The 19,176-nt window shown below is 41.1% G+C and overlaps 1 protein-coding gene across 2 annotated transcripts in view; it reads left to right on the top strand.

Moving 5' to 3' along the window:
- The window catches only part of LOC124160105 (ras-GEF domain-containing family member 1B-like), a 445,667-nt gene that overhangs the window by 91,299 nt on the left and 335,192 nt on the right, over positions 1 to 19,176 (top strand). For both annotated transcript variants that reach the window (XM_046535849.1, XM_046535850.1), the window contains exon 4: positions 7,869 to 7,962. In XM_046535849.1, coding sequence (XP_046391805.1) covers positions 7,869 to 7,962 — 94 coding nt within the window. The remainder of the gene's footprint in view (positions 1 to 7,868; positions 7,963 to 19,176) is intronic.

Genomic DNA, 19,176 nt, shown 5'->3' on the forward strand with positions numbered 1-19,176 from the left:
ACACAGCCAACCACATCATGACGGCTTTGTGGTCTGAAAATGAAGGAAATGTCTCAACCCGTCGGACACGTTCAATTTTCTCCTCAGAAATGTAAAAGCGGTCTAACCGTGAAGCAGTAGATATTCCGCTGTGGCTCAGGTGGGTGTAGCCAGGATCATTGGATCTCAAACGTCTCCAAACATCAATGAGACGGTGTCTATTTACAAGATGTCTTAAGGCGGCAGCATACCTTGGGTATCTCTCAATTCCATTTGTTCTATCAGCTCTGGGAACAAGAGTGCAATTGAAATCACCCCCAACAATCACCCATGTGTTTTGATTGCCCTGAGTTGAAATAGTGTTTGTAATGTACAGGTTAACTAAATGCATTAATTCAACCGCATTATCCTGTATGTGAGGGCCATATATGGTAACAAAAAGGAAATTTTGACGGTCTGGGTAATTGGTCAAAACTCTAAGTGCCAATGCATAGCCTGGTAAGATCACATGACGAGACACAGAGCAAACGCTAACATTTTTCTTGACTGCTATAGCGGTCCCTGCATTTGGAACCATTGGAGTAGTAAAATGAAAATCGTACATTGGCAAGGATCGCATAGTAGGTGAGTCGGTATAAGTCTCCTGAATGAAAACTATATCTGGCTCTTATCGCCTGAGATACAAGGACATCTGAGCCCATTTCATGACACTGCGTACCGAGCAGGCATTGAGAGTCATCACGCGTAGCTCACTCATTACTAGCAATAAATAAATAAATTATAAATATATATCAATGTAAAATCAACCTTAGTCAATTAAGGTATACGTTGGATGACGCTAAAAATTCAATAAATAATTTAACTAGTTAAAATTATTTACAAAATGCATAACAGATGAAGGAATTCATTGCTTAAATGCGTTCACGAGCCTATACAGCCTAATACTGAGCGCTCGATCCCTTACAATTTTCCTCTCATCAAGCTCAGTTAGCGTTGAGCGTAATTCTCCGCGATCAAGGAGAAATTCTTTAGCTTTTTTGTGAGGATCAGCTTTTTTTACAGCATTCAGGTACCTCTTAAGGGTTTCAAAAGGAATGGCACTGAAATCAGGATTTTCTAAGTAAAAATCCTCAATCTGTTGCAAACCTACTACGTCCAAACTTTTTGAACCTCTCTTTCGCTCTGGGGAGTCAGGAAGGCTCTCGGTGCTGGCCTCGTCAGCAGATTTCTTCCTTTTTGCCGATCTTTCAGACATGGAAGAAGTACCAGGAACGTCATACAAATCATCAACATTTGATAATAGCGAAGAGAAGGATTGGGTATCAAAGTCTCTTTCTTGAGACTCACCCAAATTATCATCATTGATGTTTTGCGGAAGTTCTTCCGCAGTTTTTCTGTGTGTCGAGGGATGAGAGGTATTTGGTGAAGTTGGTAGGGTAGTTGGAGAGGAATCAGCGCTATCTGGGACAGCGTCATTCGAGGACTGGGGTGGGAGAGGGGGTAGACAGGCAGACTCCTCCTTCTGTTGTGTGTTATGTGTAGTGTGTCGGGCATTCGCCTCATCACCCTCGGCTTCCGGAGGTAAGAAGCGAGGGCATTCCGATGAGAAATGCCCGTACCCTTTACACATGTGACACCTTTGGTCGTCATGCATAAGATAAATTCTGTGAGGATTATCCCCGATATCTACGAGAAAAGAATCGGGTAGTAAGACGCCGTCGCGTCGGACTACATAAACCATTCTCTTCCAAGAGTTGACATGGTCATAGCCTTCATCCTTCATGCCAATGGTTTGATGGTAAATTGGTGAGACGACTCTGACAGCTTGACTCAATATTTCAATAATGTCACCATCGCTCACATCAGGAGGGACATTAGATAAAATAATTTTTTCAGACCTGGTGACAAAACGCCTGGCCTCCACCCAGGTGTCATTTATGGTGATACTTCCGTGTTCAAGCATAAAGGTGTCCATCAATTTCTCTGATTTCAAATATATACAAATTCTCTGGTGAGAGAGACGCGCAGCGTGCGTAATATTTCTCCCCCCTCCCAAAATCTCATCAACCTTGAGGACATAGACATGGATAGAGGTATCGGGAAGGGCGGGGAGAATTATCCCCATTTTTTTATTAGGCCCTCCAGCAATAGGTGTAATTTTTTTAGTTTGAAAAGCAAATACAGTGTTATTTTGTGCAACGCGTCCATCTGGTCGGCTGACGTAGTTCTCAGCGCCACCGGTCCTTGCCGCACGAGCGTACGTCCTCGCGCGAGGCGGCTGGAGGGAGGGGAAGTCGGAGTTGGTGTTATCAGGAGCAGGCGGAGTCACGCTGAGAGGGTGCGGGACTGGTTTCCTTCCGCTGGCTGAAGAGGAGGGGGCGGCGGCTGGCAGCGGCGTGAGGTCCGTCGATGTTCTGCTAGGATCGGCCGACGGTTTCAAGGTCACCGGCCGATTCATAGGCCCGGAGTGGGAGGGGTTGGGAGTAAGGCGTTCTAGGCTAGCAGCACGCGATATGGGGGTTAATGCGAAATCACTTGATGTGACTTTCGTCTTACAATTATCACTAGCAGCACTCGTAACAATGATTTGGGCTTGCACTGGAACCACTGGTGTACATACGGTAGATACGAGGACCCCACGCTCTCGTCGTAGACGAGTGGCAGGTGTTGTTTCCTCGGCAGATCCAAGAAGGTTAAGGCGTCCAATATTCCTTATTGGTGATCCATTGTTTGGTGAGCCTTTTCTAGGTGATTCCGGGGTTGATTTCGCCATTATTGTTGCTGTTGCAGTAGAGTTAGTAGTAGTAGTAGTAAGGTGAGTAGAAATCACGCCATCGCCTTCCGCAGCCGACTCCGAGTCCGACCGGGACGGAGCCCGGCCGACGGCCGCCTCCTCCTCGCGGTCCGACAAGCCGAGTTGACTCGCAACACCAAAACAGCAAAAACAGCAACAAATTCAAAACAGCTCAACTCTCGATGATGGTTGTTACACCAATCAATAGAGAATGTAATAGCGCACACGATGATACAAAATAATAAGCAAAATAGCTCGCTTAACCACACAAAAACTCTGAAAATCGGGAGCTCGATGAGAGAGCGTCCGAACGCCACGGAGTGTGTGTGTGTGTGCTTACGACGAGTCGTCGTAATTCTCGAAGTGAGTTGAGTCAGTGAGGCAGTCAGCGAGTGGAACTCATGGTGAAAGTGTGTGGTGCCAGCAGTTGCCCTGACCACTCCCCCGCCCCCCAAGTGTGCGCACGTGTTGGCCAAATGACAGACAGGAGGATTTGCTGACTGACTGATGGGTGAAGTTGCCCCCACTATTGTACTGATTAGTGAAAGTCATTATTATTCATTGCCTTTTTGATATTGTTTAGTTTAGAATATATGTATATTTTTGAACGTTTAAAAACTGTGTTTCGCTGGTCCTTCGGGTGATAGTTGAAGGAACATCGTTCCTTTTGTCCCGCGACAATGAGAATAAAATAAAAGAAATAGACTGCAAAGCAGAAAATGTCCTTCTTCCCTCGTACTATTAAGGATGGCAACGTTGTCTCAATTGATAGGATTAATGGCGTTGCTCGCTAGGATTACTTATTGCATGTTTTTTTATACTTCTAACCTTGTATTTGATATAAGAATAACTATCCATTAGCAAGTTTTTTATGAATGAGCATTTATATTTTGCTAGTATGCGTAATATTTCTATGACCGTGCGGTGTGCATGTGGCGGTCCTCTTGCATGCTGCATGTTGGTGATTTGTCACCCCCTGCCAAATACCCTAGAGGTGGCTCGCGGGCTATTGTGTAGACGTAGATGTAGAACACCTAGACGCGCAAAACTTGTTAATGAGAGCTCAACATGAATTCAGTAAAAGTAGATCATGGGAAACCTCAATAATGCTCTATCGTGGAAAAAACGTGTTCGGGAAATAACAGGTGAAGCCAATCGTAAATTGTTTTTTTTTAAAGAATATTAGGAAAGTGCGACGACAATTATAACAAAAACAATAATGCAATGAAAACAAATTATATGGGGTCAATTGTTTCATATTTTTCACGATAGTCTTCTTTTAGCAATATAATATTTTTTACGCAATTTTCCAAGCACTATGCGCCGTCTTGAAAATTTAGAAAGATGCATTAGTGTTTACATAAGTTAGTAAACTGCAATACAACTTATCTAATCTATTTGTGAGTTCTAATGCTGTCTGTACAGTCTCTTATAAATCGTGGAAAAAAAGACATTCTGAATCCGTCTGTTCTCCAGTCTATCTCTCTTATATTATTTATATGATTCGATCTACCGTGGTATGCTGGCGTTGGTAAGATATGTCTACCTTCGTCAGAAAATACAATCCTGTCGAATTTATTTAATAGGTTTAGTTTATTTTTCAGTCTGTGGTCTGATAGAAATTTCCATTCGAGTTTATCGATGAGGTATTAATACTAACAAGACTAACGTAAAGAATTTTAACGCACCTGGCAGCGCCTCTTTGAATGGATGGTCATTAATGGGGTGCATATTTGTCAGCACTTAAGATTCCTTATCTACAAAGAACTTCGCCGCAATTTTTCTTTCATTTCTCTGGAGAAAATACGTAAAGGGACTCGCAGTCACCGTCTAAAACTCATACAGCCTAGCCACCTCTAGGGTGTTTATCGACTTTTCGAAATATTTCGTCTGCTTTCACCCTTCAATATCCGCCTCATGGAATAAATAGACCCTTCCTCTCGACGGAGGTTATCCATCGGAGAATATGTGGAACTGTATACTATGGTAAAGTCGCGCCAAGAAGTCTTCTAATGGTGATATTTTCGGAGGCGCTCAAGATGGCTTAGCGCTACGTGAAGCCAGGCGTACGACGGCGTAGGCTTGATGCAACTTTTTTACAGAAGCAGTTTTGTTTATAAATTTAAAGGGGAGTTAGGTTTAAGCATCGGGCGTGCTGCTGCGTGAATTCTTTAGGCCTTCGTAATTGAGGATTTTTTGTGGGTACTACGCTACGCTATTTTGGTAACTGTTTAATCATTTTTGTGGGTGAACCAAGTCAACGTACTATTCATAATCCAATGAAGTGTCCAGTGCGAATTTTGGGCCGTCGTAAGCTGCTCAAATGCCAGGATTGTATTCTGAGCGAGGGGAAAATTGCGTGTGCACTAGTGTAGCGGGTGTCTGTTGTCTGAAGACTGGTCTCATTGGTGATAGTGCCCACGGTGGACATCGTATTAGGTTCACACTATATTTCCAGCTGCGGTGGAAACAGTGTAAATATACTTATCCGAACGCGTGGGTGAATGACGGATTTGTTTTTCCCTTATGTAATTGAGGGCTTTCATTAATGTTAGGCTATGTTCACATTCACACACATATGCCCTAATTTTTAGTTTTATTTTTAGTGCCTATCGAGGGTGCTTATGGGGTGCACTTCATAGCTATCGAGAAAGACTTAACGACGTGTCTATAGTATGCAGGCAATTTACACCTAACAATAAGCAGGAATCAGTCCACAGGGCTACGGCACCGATATAGATCCACACTGCTACAACTCTAAGCTTGGTTTTTGGGTCGGAGAGGGTAGAGCTCTTATCAGACTAAGCATGAGCATTTGATTTCCCTCAATCCAGCGTCTTTTTGCCTCGCCATTGAAGGATATTCGTTTGATTCCCCAGGGAAATGAACCCATGACCTCCCACCCACGCCTCCTTCCCGCACTTCACATATTCACAAGTTGCATGAATTAGTTCAAGATCAGTCAGTAAATATCCAGGAATGACATGGCTGGCGGAGTGCATTTATTATGAAAGTAAAGTCTGAATAACGATCTTTTGGAAGTACCATTATAGTAATCATTCAGCTTTGCTTTTTGAATGATAGGGAAAATGACTGCATAAGCCATCAGTTTGTAAATCATTTGATGCGTCCTTGAAATTGACTACGTTCCTTATCATGTGGATCAGTGTGGCATCGCCTGAATGCGCGTTTAGTCTCGTCCGCTGATTGGCTGCTGTATTACACATGGATGTTATGGGCTCTAAGATGGAAAACGCGACGGCTGATTTATATGATGACTGCGATCCCTATAATTGCTATCATTCCAGGAAATAATCATTCAGAGAGTCATCATTTGAGCCGCCATTGCCACCATTAATGAACTTCTACGTGAGGAAAGTGATCGTGTGTAAATCACCCAAGGGCTAAGCTAATGACGAATGAGGGACTTCCGGTAGTGTTCACTGAAATTTCGGCTGCGGCGGAAAGAGGGGGGCGTGGCTGTGAAATTGCGATTGCTGTAGCCGCCTCGAATGTCGAGAAAAATGTGCGTGTCTCTGTCGTCCGGACTTCTCTCTGCCGGGATCATCTGCTCTGCTCCTGCTCTCTCCAATTTGACAGCATCTTACGAGTAGTAACACCCACCATAGTTTGCTGTCAGCCAATGTTTTGCGCGAAACTTAGGAAAAGCCGTCAATCGTCTTAGAATCGTCCTTATATCCCAAGTAAAAAACCTTGCCTTCCACAAGTCCAGGCTTTCCCTTGGCGCCTGCGCCTCCTCTTTCCGAATGGTCTCCAGCATTTTTGAATATTCTGTGGAAGGTTTATTGATAGTGAAATCTAATCCTAAGAATTTCGAATTTATGGGATTCTTAGTTTAATTACTTTTAACTGAAAAAGACTCTAGAAGTTGTCTCGGAAAAAATAACTTTTCTGTTTTACTTCCAGGTAAGAGTATAAAAGATTTCTCTTCAAGTCGTATTAGTGGTTCGTGCCAGTTGCAACTAATTTTATTTTAATATCAGGTTAAACATACAGTTATGCTCTTGTTTTTTCGGCCAAGTTTCCTACAATTTGCTTGGTATTGTGCCTGTGCCCTCTTGTAGAGAAATGGTCGTCCTAGCCAGGACAATATTTAGGTTCTGTATTAAAAATTATTTTCATGCTTTAAAATCACCTTGCGTATCGGTAACCTATCATATTTGATTTATTTTCCGCTACTATTGCGTAATACATCGACCAAGTAAGTGCACTGTCCTGCAAAAGACCTGGTGTAACATCGTGGTGCGCCAAAGTGTCTCAGTCGTGTCATTAGCGGGAAGAATCTCGCATCTGTATCCCTTATTTTGTGATGATTGTGTGATCAATCAGCCGTGGTAATCACTTCAGAGTTTCTCAAAGTATAACTGACGTTTTCTGCTGATATTTCACCCTTAAAACTATATAAATGATTAAGAAATTTACATTTAAGAGACCTTCAGTCAATGGTATCCATCCAACTGTTTGTATCCATGGCGGCGCCTGAATTACGTCACCACAGTCTCACTAACACGTGGCTAGTGATCGTGCATTTAATGACGATCGTTTCATTCTTGCAACCTACGACCTGCCAGTAGCTGTTGACCAATCAAAGTTGTCAGCGTGTGCACGGCCACAGTTGTCAGTTGTTTGCTTCCATGGTGACAGTGGTAATGCTTGTTGCCATGTATGCTCAATGCCCAACCAGGGAGATTTCGCTCGCTCAAGATTACGCTCCAAAGATTGGAATGGCTTCCTCGCCTCGGAATATCACACACAAAATACTTGCGTTCTATCGCCTTTACTGCCAAGAGGACATTATCATTTTGCACAGCAACTGAAATATTTTTTTGATCAGGAATCCACAGAAATTAATGAGAAATAATTGGTGGGTCCCGAAAATTGATGTTGTATATGTTTGACATAATCAATTGTCGACACCAATGCAAACTTTAAAAAGGGCAAATTGGATTTGTCGGCGGGTGCTATTATGCTTTTCCGGGATTCTGGCGATGACTCGTTAGCTTCGATAACTAGTTTTCTCCGTCCATCATACGAGTAAACTCATGATGACGTCATTCCTGATCTTTCTTTCTAGGCGGATCCAAGCGCAGCACGACCAGCTGGAGCAAGAGTATAGAGCCAGGGCCATGGGCGTGCTGCGGTGTTCAAACACTCGCGGATCCGGAAAGGTGAGCAACCTACGACTCGAATAGTTGGACCGGTGTGAATTATCCATTTGCAGACCTATTATTATAGTTACGAGGATAACATTTTTATCAATTTGCCGAGACAGTAATGTACTATACATAAATATAAATCATTTTGATGAGTAATGTTTCCTTATGAAGATATATCGATATGAAGTATATCGATTTATGTCATTTTCTCTTATTATATTGACCGTGCCTGTCCGATATTTCCAGCCTAATACCTAATTAGTTATATGAGATTTCAGTTATCTTTTGGTCTCTATGGCAACAATAGCTTTAATTTTATATCGACATCTAATTTAAATGTAAAGTAAATGGGAAAAAACTTAAATCGTTTTATGTTACATTTTGCGAGATGAAAGAAATTTTAAGGACAATCCTTACCACGAAGGTAAAAAAGACAAAAAAAGAAGGCAGGTAAATGACTGTATCGTGCAGCATATATGTTTTAGAGAAGAGGAGAATTATGCAGGATTTGATCAAGAAATGTAGCACCAAGCATCGAATTTGATAAAAAAAACAACATTCAGTTTGAATAAAAAGAAATAGATTCAAGTATCAATAAATTCATGAGGAATAATATAAAGATCTAATTTTTAATTAATGCTCGTAATCAAATATGCGTTCCTAGGTATCATGTATGTGCTTAAAAATCAAGTTTGAAAGAAATTATGAAGTTCACAAACGTCTATTTTTACCTATCATTGCAGCATGAAAGCAATCGGATAGTGACCAAATTGATCAATTGCTTGCGGTACTACACGAAATAAATTATTGAAGTTTAAATTGAACGTCAAATTTCTGTAACGTTAATCCATTCGGCTACGCATTTCTTTTCAATTGCAGTATTTTAAGTTGTTCCAATGAAGTTGTTCTCGGGGAACTATTTTTGGACATAGAATATTGAGCAAAGCATTGCAATACTGAATTGAAAACAGAAGACCATATTCTCGGAGGTTCCAAGGTGTCTCATAAATATACTTTCATTCTGCTTTGGGGAACTGTGGAAGTTTTCCCTTGAACAAGGGGAAGCTTAGGCTCTGACACAAGCAGCTAATGTTAGTAGCCTTGAAGCGGGGCTGGACGACGCGTAAAAGGTATTCAAAATTCATTCCACAATCAACTGCCCCAATGGTTGTGCAAGATAGGAGTTGAATTTCAACAAAAAAATAAGTACTTAAGAATTCAGCAGCCATGCAACATCCTCTGGACCTATTGCTAGGTTTTGCCAAACCATAATTACAGCAAAAGGCATGGATTAGCGCGTACCTTTGAGCCATTTTGTCAAACTACTGTAACAAGTAGTGTAGCAAGCTCTTGGAGCACAATTCTTACCCTGATTGCCAACTTAGCAGCCAAAGTAAAATTTATAAGCAATTTTAAGAATCAAAGAAGAGGTTTTCGTTGCTATTTTTAAGCTAATTCACCGCAAACAAAGCAGAAGCAATAAGGATGATTTTTACACACGCGTGTAAAAATGGCACATTAAATCACGATAATAATACTAGTCAACAGCTATTTTACATCTTGGATGTGATACATCAATTTAATATGTATTTTGGTGTGTAGAATACAAATATACCTTTCGAAATTTTCTAGCACGTACCATTTTCGAGTTTTTAAAGTTTTTTTTTCATTTTTCGTATTTAGTATTTCGCTTTTTGCTGGTCTTCTGTTTTGATGTTTAATTGTTTGTTGTTAATTGTTTTTATTTGCTGAGGAAAGCTGGAAGATCTACAAATTGTCAGTAAATGGTTGGTTTGGTAACCCAGTGGTGTGAAAGAGATCCTCAGTGAGTGTTTCGTGTGAAAGATAGTGGAAATTTTGTGTATGAAACTTATACTAAGAAAAATGGCAACTAGTAAATCCCGTTGCTGTGTAAAGCACCCCGACAACTTTTGTTTTGTGTGGGAAATTCACTCCAAAAACCCAAAGAAAACCAATCACTTATTTGGTTAAGAAGGCGTATTAAACTTATTTTGATTGTACTCTTGGCGATCAAGATAAAAAATTTACACCTCATATTGCCTGCATAACTTGTACTACAACCTTAACCGAGTGGTTGAAAGGAAAACGCTGAGCTATGCCATTCGCTGTCCCGATGGTGTGGTGTGGGCCTAAAGACCATTATTCAGACTGTTACTTCTGTCTTACAAATATTTCGGGAAATTCAAGCAAAACTAGAAATAAAATAAAGTATCGAAATGTATCTTCAGTCCATTTGCCTGTGCCCCATGGTGAGGGGTTGCCTGTTCCTGTCTGTAATTTGGAAGCCGCGGAACCAGACACCATGTCAAGTGACTCAGAAAGTATTGAACATATAGAAGAGTACTGCCCTCAAAATCATGACACTTGCCTCAGCTCTTTAATCAAGAGGAATTGAACGATTTGGTAGGCGATCTAAAACTTCCATAACAACAAGCTGAACTCTTGGAGTCACGACTGTAACAACGGAACCTTCTAGCTCCAGAGACAAAAATTTCCTGTTTCAGATCAAAAGGTGCTTCCTTCACTCAATATTTCAGTATGCAGAATTTAATGTGTGTATGTAGGGATGTCAATGGTCTGATGATGCAGCTAGGTGCACATTATAGTCCACAGGAGTGGGGAAAATTTACTGACTCCAGTAAAATCAGTTTGAAAGCAGTACTACTGCATAATGGCAGTGCATTTCTGTCGGCACCTTAGGCTTACGCCGTAGACATGAAAGAAACTTATGAAAACGTTGCTTTGCTGCTAGAGGCAATCTAATATAAGGACCATGAATGGCAGCTTTGCTGTGATTTAAAAGTTTTTGCACTCCTTATTGTTTACAGGCTGGATTCACGAAATACTGCTGCTTTTTGTGCCTTTGGGACAGCCGTGACACCAAGAACCACTATAGAGTCAAGGAATGGCGTATATGGAAGTCATATATTCCTGGAAGCGTAAAAATATGAACAATTGAACCCCATTGGTTGAGCCCGATAAAATCATTTTGCCTCCCCTTCATACCAAGTTGGGCCTTATCAAGACTTTGTAAAAGCTCTGGATAAAGAAGGTGAGGCCTTCAATCACTCAAAAGAAAAGTTTCCCAAATTAAGAGAGGCAAAGCTGAAAAAGGGTATATTTGTTGGACCACAAATAAGAAAATCGCTGAAAGATCCAACCTTTGATACCAAACTCACAGATATCCAATTAGCTGCTTGGTCTTATTTTAAAGCAATCGTGAAGGGCTCTTTGGGCAACAGAAAAGACATAAACTATGTTACCACTGTGAATGATCTGTTGGACAACTATAAGAACATGGGGTGTAGAATGTCGCTTAAAATTCACTTTTTACATTCTCACCTTGATTTCTTCCCGGAAAATTTGGGAGCCGTAAGCGATGAGCATGGTGAACGCTTTCACCTAGTCATTCTTACCATGGAACACCGTTACCAAGGTCACTATAACCCTTCGATGATGGATAACTACTGCTTGGGTCTTGTTAGGGAGAGTGATGAAACGGCAAACAAAAGAATAGCTCCTTCGTCATATTTTTCAAAAAAACAAAGACGATTAAAGGTGAAAATATCTTCAAAACTATTTTGGATCTTTTATTGGCATCATGCCCATATCTCATACAAAAGTGTATTGATTTTAAACTTTCTGAATGCTTATTTTTGTTTTTCTTAATTGTGTCAATTTTCGCTATCACAATTTTTATTCTGCTGTGTATCTAGGAAATGTGACGTGCTAGAGATAAACTGATTTTACCAGTGTATTCAGCACCCCAAAATTAGGCAAATCCACCCATTTACAAACCAGATGCAAAAAAAAGTTTAAATTTGTTTACTAGTGTAATCACAACTCGCGCAAGTACTGCAATTCACTTGGAAAGAACCGGAGTAACAACTTATGTACATCAACATAATGCCCCGCAAGCCACATAAAAGGCGTATGGTAGGTTTTTTTTTAGGACACCAGCCGTCTACTCATAAAAATGAAGTGCTATAACGATGTTAGGACTAGCGTTTATTTAAGTCCTTTATTATTCGGGGGAAAAACAAATTCCCATATCTATCCTTTCGGCAAAACATCTCTCTTAATTTATCGCTTCTATCGGACCTGGAAATATAGTGTGGCTCTTATATTATGTTCTTAGTGTCGCTCTTAAAGATATCCATTCTCAGTCGCTCAAGCAATCCAAGCCTAGCGCGCACCCTCCGAGTCTCCAACGGCTCCCAGCCTAATTCGCTTAACATCTGGGTGACGTTGTCTGTACGCCCGAAGTAGTTTTTGACGAACCGCGCAGCCTTTCCTTTGTATTTTAATCAGTTCGCGGATTAAGTCTTTCAGTACCGGATCCCATACGCTCGCTGCATATTCAAGGTGAGTTCGGACGAGTGCGAAATAGCACCTCTCTTTTACTTTCTCATCCGAATATGTTCCCACAATACGCTTGACGAACCCTAATTTCTTCAGGGCTATGCCGCAAATATTCCTTACATGTGTACCCCACGTGAGGTTCAAGGTTACGTAAATACGTTGTGTTGCCGGTATGTCAATACCAAACACAGCATAAACAAGGTTATAGTAAAGCAAGGATAGAGTAAAGCAACTTCAAGAGGGTTACTCGGACATAAAATCGTCTCTCTCCGACGTCCAAAAGTGCATCACTGATCATGCGGACGCCCTCAAAGGTATTTTGGCTTCTCTCACTAGCCTTAACCAACGCCTTGACAACCTATCTGAAGACAATATCCAAATTTCAAATCGTGTTTCGAGTCTTCAAGTTCAGTTCAAAAGGGCTGAGCAAGAGTGGCTACGAAATGTTGTTGAATTTCGTGGTGTTCCCTTCGTCGATGGTGAAACCCTTGACTCTATCGTCTGTAACGTAGGGCAAGCGCTTGGTGTGGAAATCAGTGTGTCTGACCTTGATTATTGCTATCGCCTTGAATTGCATGGCAAAGGGTCTGATTCACCTAACCCAGTGATAGTCCGTTTTCTTCGGCATTCACTCGCCTCTAAGGTTGTCGCCACCCGTAGTGGGAAGAGAAATTTCACTACCAAAGATATAGGCTTCAGCCTCTCTCCAGCGGCCCCAGTGTACGTAAATGAATCCCTTACGCCTTTCAATCGTAAACTGTACTCAGTGGTTCGCGACTTGAAGAAAAATGGCAAAATCAAGTATGTTTGGGTGCGCAATGGAAGGATTTACGCTCGCAAAGAAGACGGTTCCGAGCGCCTCACCATTTCTTCGACGGAGGTTACTGATACACATTCTTCATTGGTGGATTAGCTACCAACTTGTCAACCCAAGAGCTGCCATCTGGTTCAAAGGGGTTTTCAATCTAACTGCATTAAGATATGTTGTGTTAATTGCCAATCTTTGTACGCCCATATTGACGAATTCAGACTTTACTTTTCCCAATGTTCTTTTGATATCATATGCCTCACTGAAACTTGGCTTAAACCCGACATCCCTGATGTCCTAGTGTCTTTGCCCAACTTCAATCTTCTGAGGCATGATCGTCTCGGTAAAGTGGGAGGTGGTGTTGGACTATTTATTCGCCAGGATCTTCAGGTCTCAGTCGTTGCCTCTTCTCCCTCAACTTACTGTTCCCGACCGGAGTATTTTTTTGTCGACATCATCAGCCCAAATACTTTAAAGCTATTATTATGTGTTGTTTATCGTCCTCCCAAAATTGGGTTCATGAGTGTTTTCGAAAACGACCTTCTTCGTTTTCTTCCCACCTACAACAACGTTGTGATAACTGGACATTTTAACTCTGATCTCCTCCAAGTCAAATCTGATAGTCAGTATATTAGGAATTTTACCTTGTGTAACAATCTTCATTTAGTTCCGTTTACTGCAACTCATCATACAGCAACCAGTCATACTTTACTCGATCTGTTTATTGTTGATGACCCTGATAAGGTGATCTCATACTCTCAAATGCCTGTCCCCTTTTTGTCAGCTCATGATCTCATTCACATTTCCTATCGATTTAAACTCTATACTACACCCCCAAAGCCTTTTAAATTCCGTAAACTTAAAAACTTTGACGAATGTATTTTCCAGAATGAACTTGCGGCTTTGGATTGGAGCGATATCTTTAAGTCCGACTGTATTGACCTTAAGGTCGATTGCTTAAATTCTCATTTACTGAAATGTATCAATGCTCTGGCACCTGTAGTGACGTGCTATCCTAAGCGCGTTCACGCACCGTGGTTTAATGAAGAAATCCGTTATCTAATAAGCGAACGTAATCATCTTCGTAGAATATATATTCGCACCAGAAAGCCTGCAGACTTCCAATCATTTAAGGATTATCGCAATATGGTCAAAGCCCGCATAACGGAAGTCAAACACCATTACTATACATCAAAACTCTCGAAACTCGGTGACCAAAAGTCCATATGGCGTGAATTGAGGAACCTCGGATTAGTACGTCAGCGTTCCAATGCCCCGCCAGGTCATATTGACATTGATCAAATAAATCAATTTTTTACCTCTCTGTCGAGTAGTTCCAGCGACACTGCAACAGATGCACCGACCATTGACGACCTTCATGTTCCGTATGATGCCAATAATTTCTTTTTTCAACACATCACTCCGGATGTTGCCCTGAAGTACCTTAAGAAGACGAAATCTAATTCCCCAGGTCACGATAATATCTATTATGTTTGTTCATAAAGCCACTCAGTTCCTACTTCCATTTATCCTTGAAATCTTCAATTATTCCTTATCTACATCTACATAATACCCTGCGAGCCACCTCTAGGGTGTTTGGCAGGGGGTGATCAATCACCAGCATGCAGCATGCATTTGGACTCCCACATGCACACCACACCGTCCAAAAAACGTCCCGTATAATAACAAACTATACTACTAAGGTAAGTCCGGGTGAGATGCCCCACCGGGAGAGATGCCCCGATTGTCGTAGTTTTAAAAATAAACATCAGATTGCTCTGCTGGTGGTGTCCGTTAATTAGTTTGACAGCTAATATCAAGCCTCAAAAGTTTCGCGGTGATTCGTTATTTTTTACGCTACTTTAGAACATCATTTCAAGTGAAACTCCGAATTTTCCGCTCTCTTATAAGGTAGAGCATAATGGTTATGGTCGGCATCAGTTAAAATGTTTGAATACTTTGAATTAAGGGGTGAAACCTTGTAGCAGCATGTTTATCAAATGTCCAAAAGCAGTAGCAAGTCATCTTAGACCATGTTTTGGCCCGCTGGCTGTAAGGGCAACTCTCCCGTACTGAAAGGAGAGACGCCCCACCTCTCCTCGGGAGAGATGCCCCAGTGCTACCTTAAGGTATAGATGCCCTACCTGTATTGTTTTCAAGCAATTATAACCAATACGATAGAAGCAGTGGCTGATGTATCGGGGGAATCTGCGGGGGGGGGGATGACTTTAATAAATACGTGGGGGGGCCATGCCCCCCCCCCCCTTGGGTATCCAATTTACACTAGATAGAATGGTAATTTTCCGACCCCCACTACTGCTAGAATTTTTAACCACACTTAGCTCCCCTTGTCCTTATCCTGGATCCGCCACTGGTTAGAAGTAATTAGTAAGTACGTCAATGGAAGAGTGCTAAAATGAAAAGTGCCTCCTAATTTTTTAATTGCTTTGATACAGTCTAATTTGTGGAGATGGGTATGGAGACTATCTCCAATATTATCGAATAAGTTTATTAGAGCTTTTTATGCTATACCCCTTACAATCTTAGCCCATGACTTATTGCTAAAAGCATAAAAAAATCAGAAAGGCCACCTAGGCTACAAAATAAATAATGATAGAACCATTCGCAACAGATTCATCATCATCTTCTAAAGGAAATCACTTGTTGCAGCAGGCACATCTCTCTTCTCAGCACTGCCTCCTCCTGACCAGCGTAATATATAAATCCCATCTCCATTAGTGACTGACTAAGTCGTTCGTTTAGGTGATGTCAATCATCGCTCACTATTCACTTGAGTGATTCAATCGATTGTTTAAAAAAAATTTCACTTTAGATCATGCCGAAGAGCAATTTAAACAACCTTTCATGAGACTGAGAGCAGGTGATAGCGGAATAAATGAGGCTGCGAGGTACTTCTAGTCCCCTCTTGGACTCTTCACCGATGCAGGAAGAGGGTAATGCAAGCAAAAATTTCTTTGGTCCATTTGGCATGCAGCAGGAAAAGCGACTTGTCAGTCATAATCAACGCCTGGAAAAATCTGGGTTTGCACCTGATTGAGACACTAGGATATCAATAGCCTATCAGTTTGCTGAAAAACGAGTCCTTCAATGCAGAACTGAAGGTGTCGGGTTATGACTGGCTTAATTCATTTTTAAGAAAAATTAGTGCTAGGCAGTCTTAAGGGTTGTCAGCTGGTAGAGGTGAAGGTATAAATAGAGAAAGCGTTGCTTACTTTTCTAAAATACTCTCAGAATTATTTCAGGAGAATGATTTCGTTACCAGGCCGGCCGAAGTCTACAAAATGAACGAGTGTGGTTGTCGGCTAAATAACGTCCTAGGGAAGATTTTATCCACAAAAGGTGCTAAAGATGTCCAGATTCTGACATCTACGGAGAGAGGAAAAAACAGCACTATGATTTCGTGCTGCAACGCTGAAGACCAAGTTCTTCCTCCGGCATTAATTTTCAAAGGCCGGAAAAGGAATTTACGGAGTCTGAATGGACTCCCACCAAGTTCTGGTTTCAGGGAGATTGACATATTTCCTATGGACCCATCAACAATACCTTAACATTATTCAACATAAGTTATGGAATAATAGCGATAGAAACCCAAAGCTCTTAGCGACTGTCCGGAGTACATGACCCTAGTTCAATGCCTGGAACACCAGGCATTGAACTAGGCTCCAGAGAAAATAATCCAGAGAGGCCTTTAAGCAACTTTTAAGTCGTCAAAAGATCATCAGAATTCAAAAATGGCACCTAAAAAATAGTTGAATCAAATATCACCATTCCCACCTTCGAAATAAATTCGAGAAAATTGAAACATACAGCGAAAGTACTGACGTTCGGCGAATATGTAAAATAAGGAAAGATAAGTACGAGGAGTAAAAAATAAAACGTTCCCAAAATAGCAAATTCGGAAAAGAATAAGGAAAAACTGATCATTGACGATGACCAGGACAGATTTTTGGAATGTGAGGATAACTATTTTACCACAAAATTAACAGTAAACTTGATCAAATGTTCGATTGCGATTATTGGCTGCACGAATCATGCACAATTTACGGAGATCTCTGCAAACAAGCGTGGAACCAAACTGATCAAGGAAAAAAGAAGACGAGCAATGTTTAAACAATTGTAAATTAGGTAAGAAGCTCCTGTAAAATATTATTTCTTTTGTTGTCGTTCATTAGTTCATACGAGTTTCAGTGCAATATTTAAAGAATATTTTCACTGGAATCATGCAATTCTGAACAATACTTTTACAAACGTTGATTCAAAATGTGTTTAAATGTTATATAACTACCATAAGTTTACGTTAATTTGAATGTGTTATTATAAAATAGGTTTAATTCTGATTGCATTCAGCTAGAGCTGCATGGGGCATCTCTCCCGAGGAGGTGGGGCGTCTCACCCGGACAGTTTTGAGAGATGGCAAAATGCATATTTAGGGAAAAGTTTAAATATTTTGGGGTGAATATTTTTTAATCAAAATTTGCTGGTATATTGTTAATAATCAATAAATGTTGTATTATATCGTGAAGTCCTACATTCTTACTACTACCTCAGTCATAGATATGAAGACATTTCCTTAGGTGGGGCATCTCTACCGGACTTCCCTTATATGCTGTTAGAAATAGAATATAGAATAGAAATTCAGAAACATGCTTTAAGTTTTACATAGGTTAGTAGGCTACACTACAAGTCATGCAATCTATTTACGAGGTCTATTGCTGCCGTTATAATCTCTTATTGATCGAGGAAAAAATGACATTCGGAATCTGTCTGTTCTGCAATCTATCTCTCTTATTTTATTTGTATGATCTGATCTTCCGTAGTACGTTGGCGTCCGCAAGATATGGTTAACTTCGTCAGAAAAGACACTGCACTTGAATTTATCTAAAAGGTTTAGTCTATTTTTCAATCTACGGTCCGACAGAGATTCCCATCCGAGTTTATCTAAGAGGTCAGTTACACTAACAAGACTATCGTAACGACCTTTCACATACCTGGCAGCTCTTCTTTGCACGCGTTCTAACTCTGTTAGTAAGCCTTTTTCATGAGGGTCCCAAACACTGGCAGCGTATTCCAAATGTGGTCTAACGAGGGAAAAGTAGCTAATTTCTCTCACTTTGTCGTCGCACTTTCCTAATATTCTTTTAACAAAACCCATTTTACGATTAGCTTGACCGGTTATTTCTCGAATATGTTTATTCCACGATAGATCATTATTGAGTCTAACCCCTAGATATTTCACGGATTCAACTGCCTTTAACTGGGTGCCCCGAATGATATAGTTACGCTGTAGGGAGTTGTTCATCTTCCAGAAATTCATTACGACGCATTTTTCTAAATTTAATTCTAACTGCCAAGCATCGCACCAAGCTTGGATAGCACGATTGGATATCCTACGCACGATTTCCAGCTGCCTGGAAAAAAGGACTTATCACGCCCGTCAGAAAGGTCAACAAGCCCGAAAACCCATCTGATTTCAGGCCCACTTCTATTCTTTGTGCCCTCTCTAAAACACTGGAGAGGATTGTGCACTCTCAAGTCATGGAATTTCTAACATCATCTGGTAAACTAGACCCTTTCCAATCTGGCTTCCGCAAGGGTTATAGCACACAGACTGCCCTGCTTAAAGTCGCTAACGATATTCGCCTCGCCACCGACAAGAAATTGTTAACCATTTTGGTGCTATTCCGCTTTAGTAAGGCCTTTGATTGAGTCAATCACGTAGTTCTCTTACGCAAATTAAAGTCCCTCGATTTTTCCAGCTCTGCCCTAAACTGGTTTAACTCCTACTTGACGGGCAGAAGTGACTCAAGCTGTCAAGGGCTCAGGTGACGAGTTATCCCCATGGCTCCCGATTTCATGCGGCGTACCTCAAGGATCCGTCCTTGGACCTCTCCTCTTTACTTTGTACACCCTGGACCTGGCTAAGTCCATTAGTCACGCCAACTATATGCTCTATGCAGATGATCTGCAAATCTATATTCACTGCTGTCGTGACGAACTTCCGTTTTTTATCGAAA

The sequence above is a fragment of the Ischnura elegans genome, chromosome 6 (genome assembly GCF_921293095.1).
Source record: "Ischnura elegans chromosome 6, ioIscEleg1.1, whole genome shotgun sequence".
Taxonomy (NCBI): domain Eukaryota; kingdom Metazoa; phylum Arthropoda; class Insecta; order Odonata; family Coenagrionidae; genus Ischnura; species Ischnura elegans.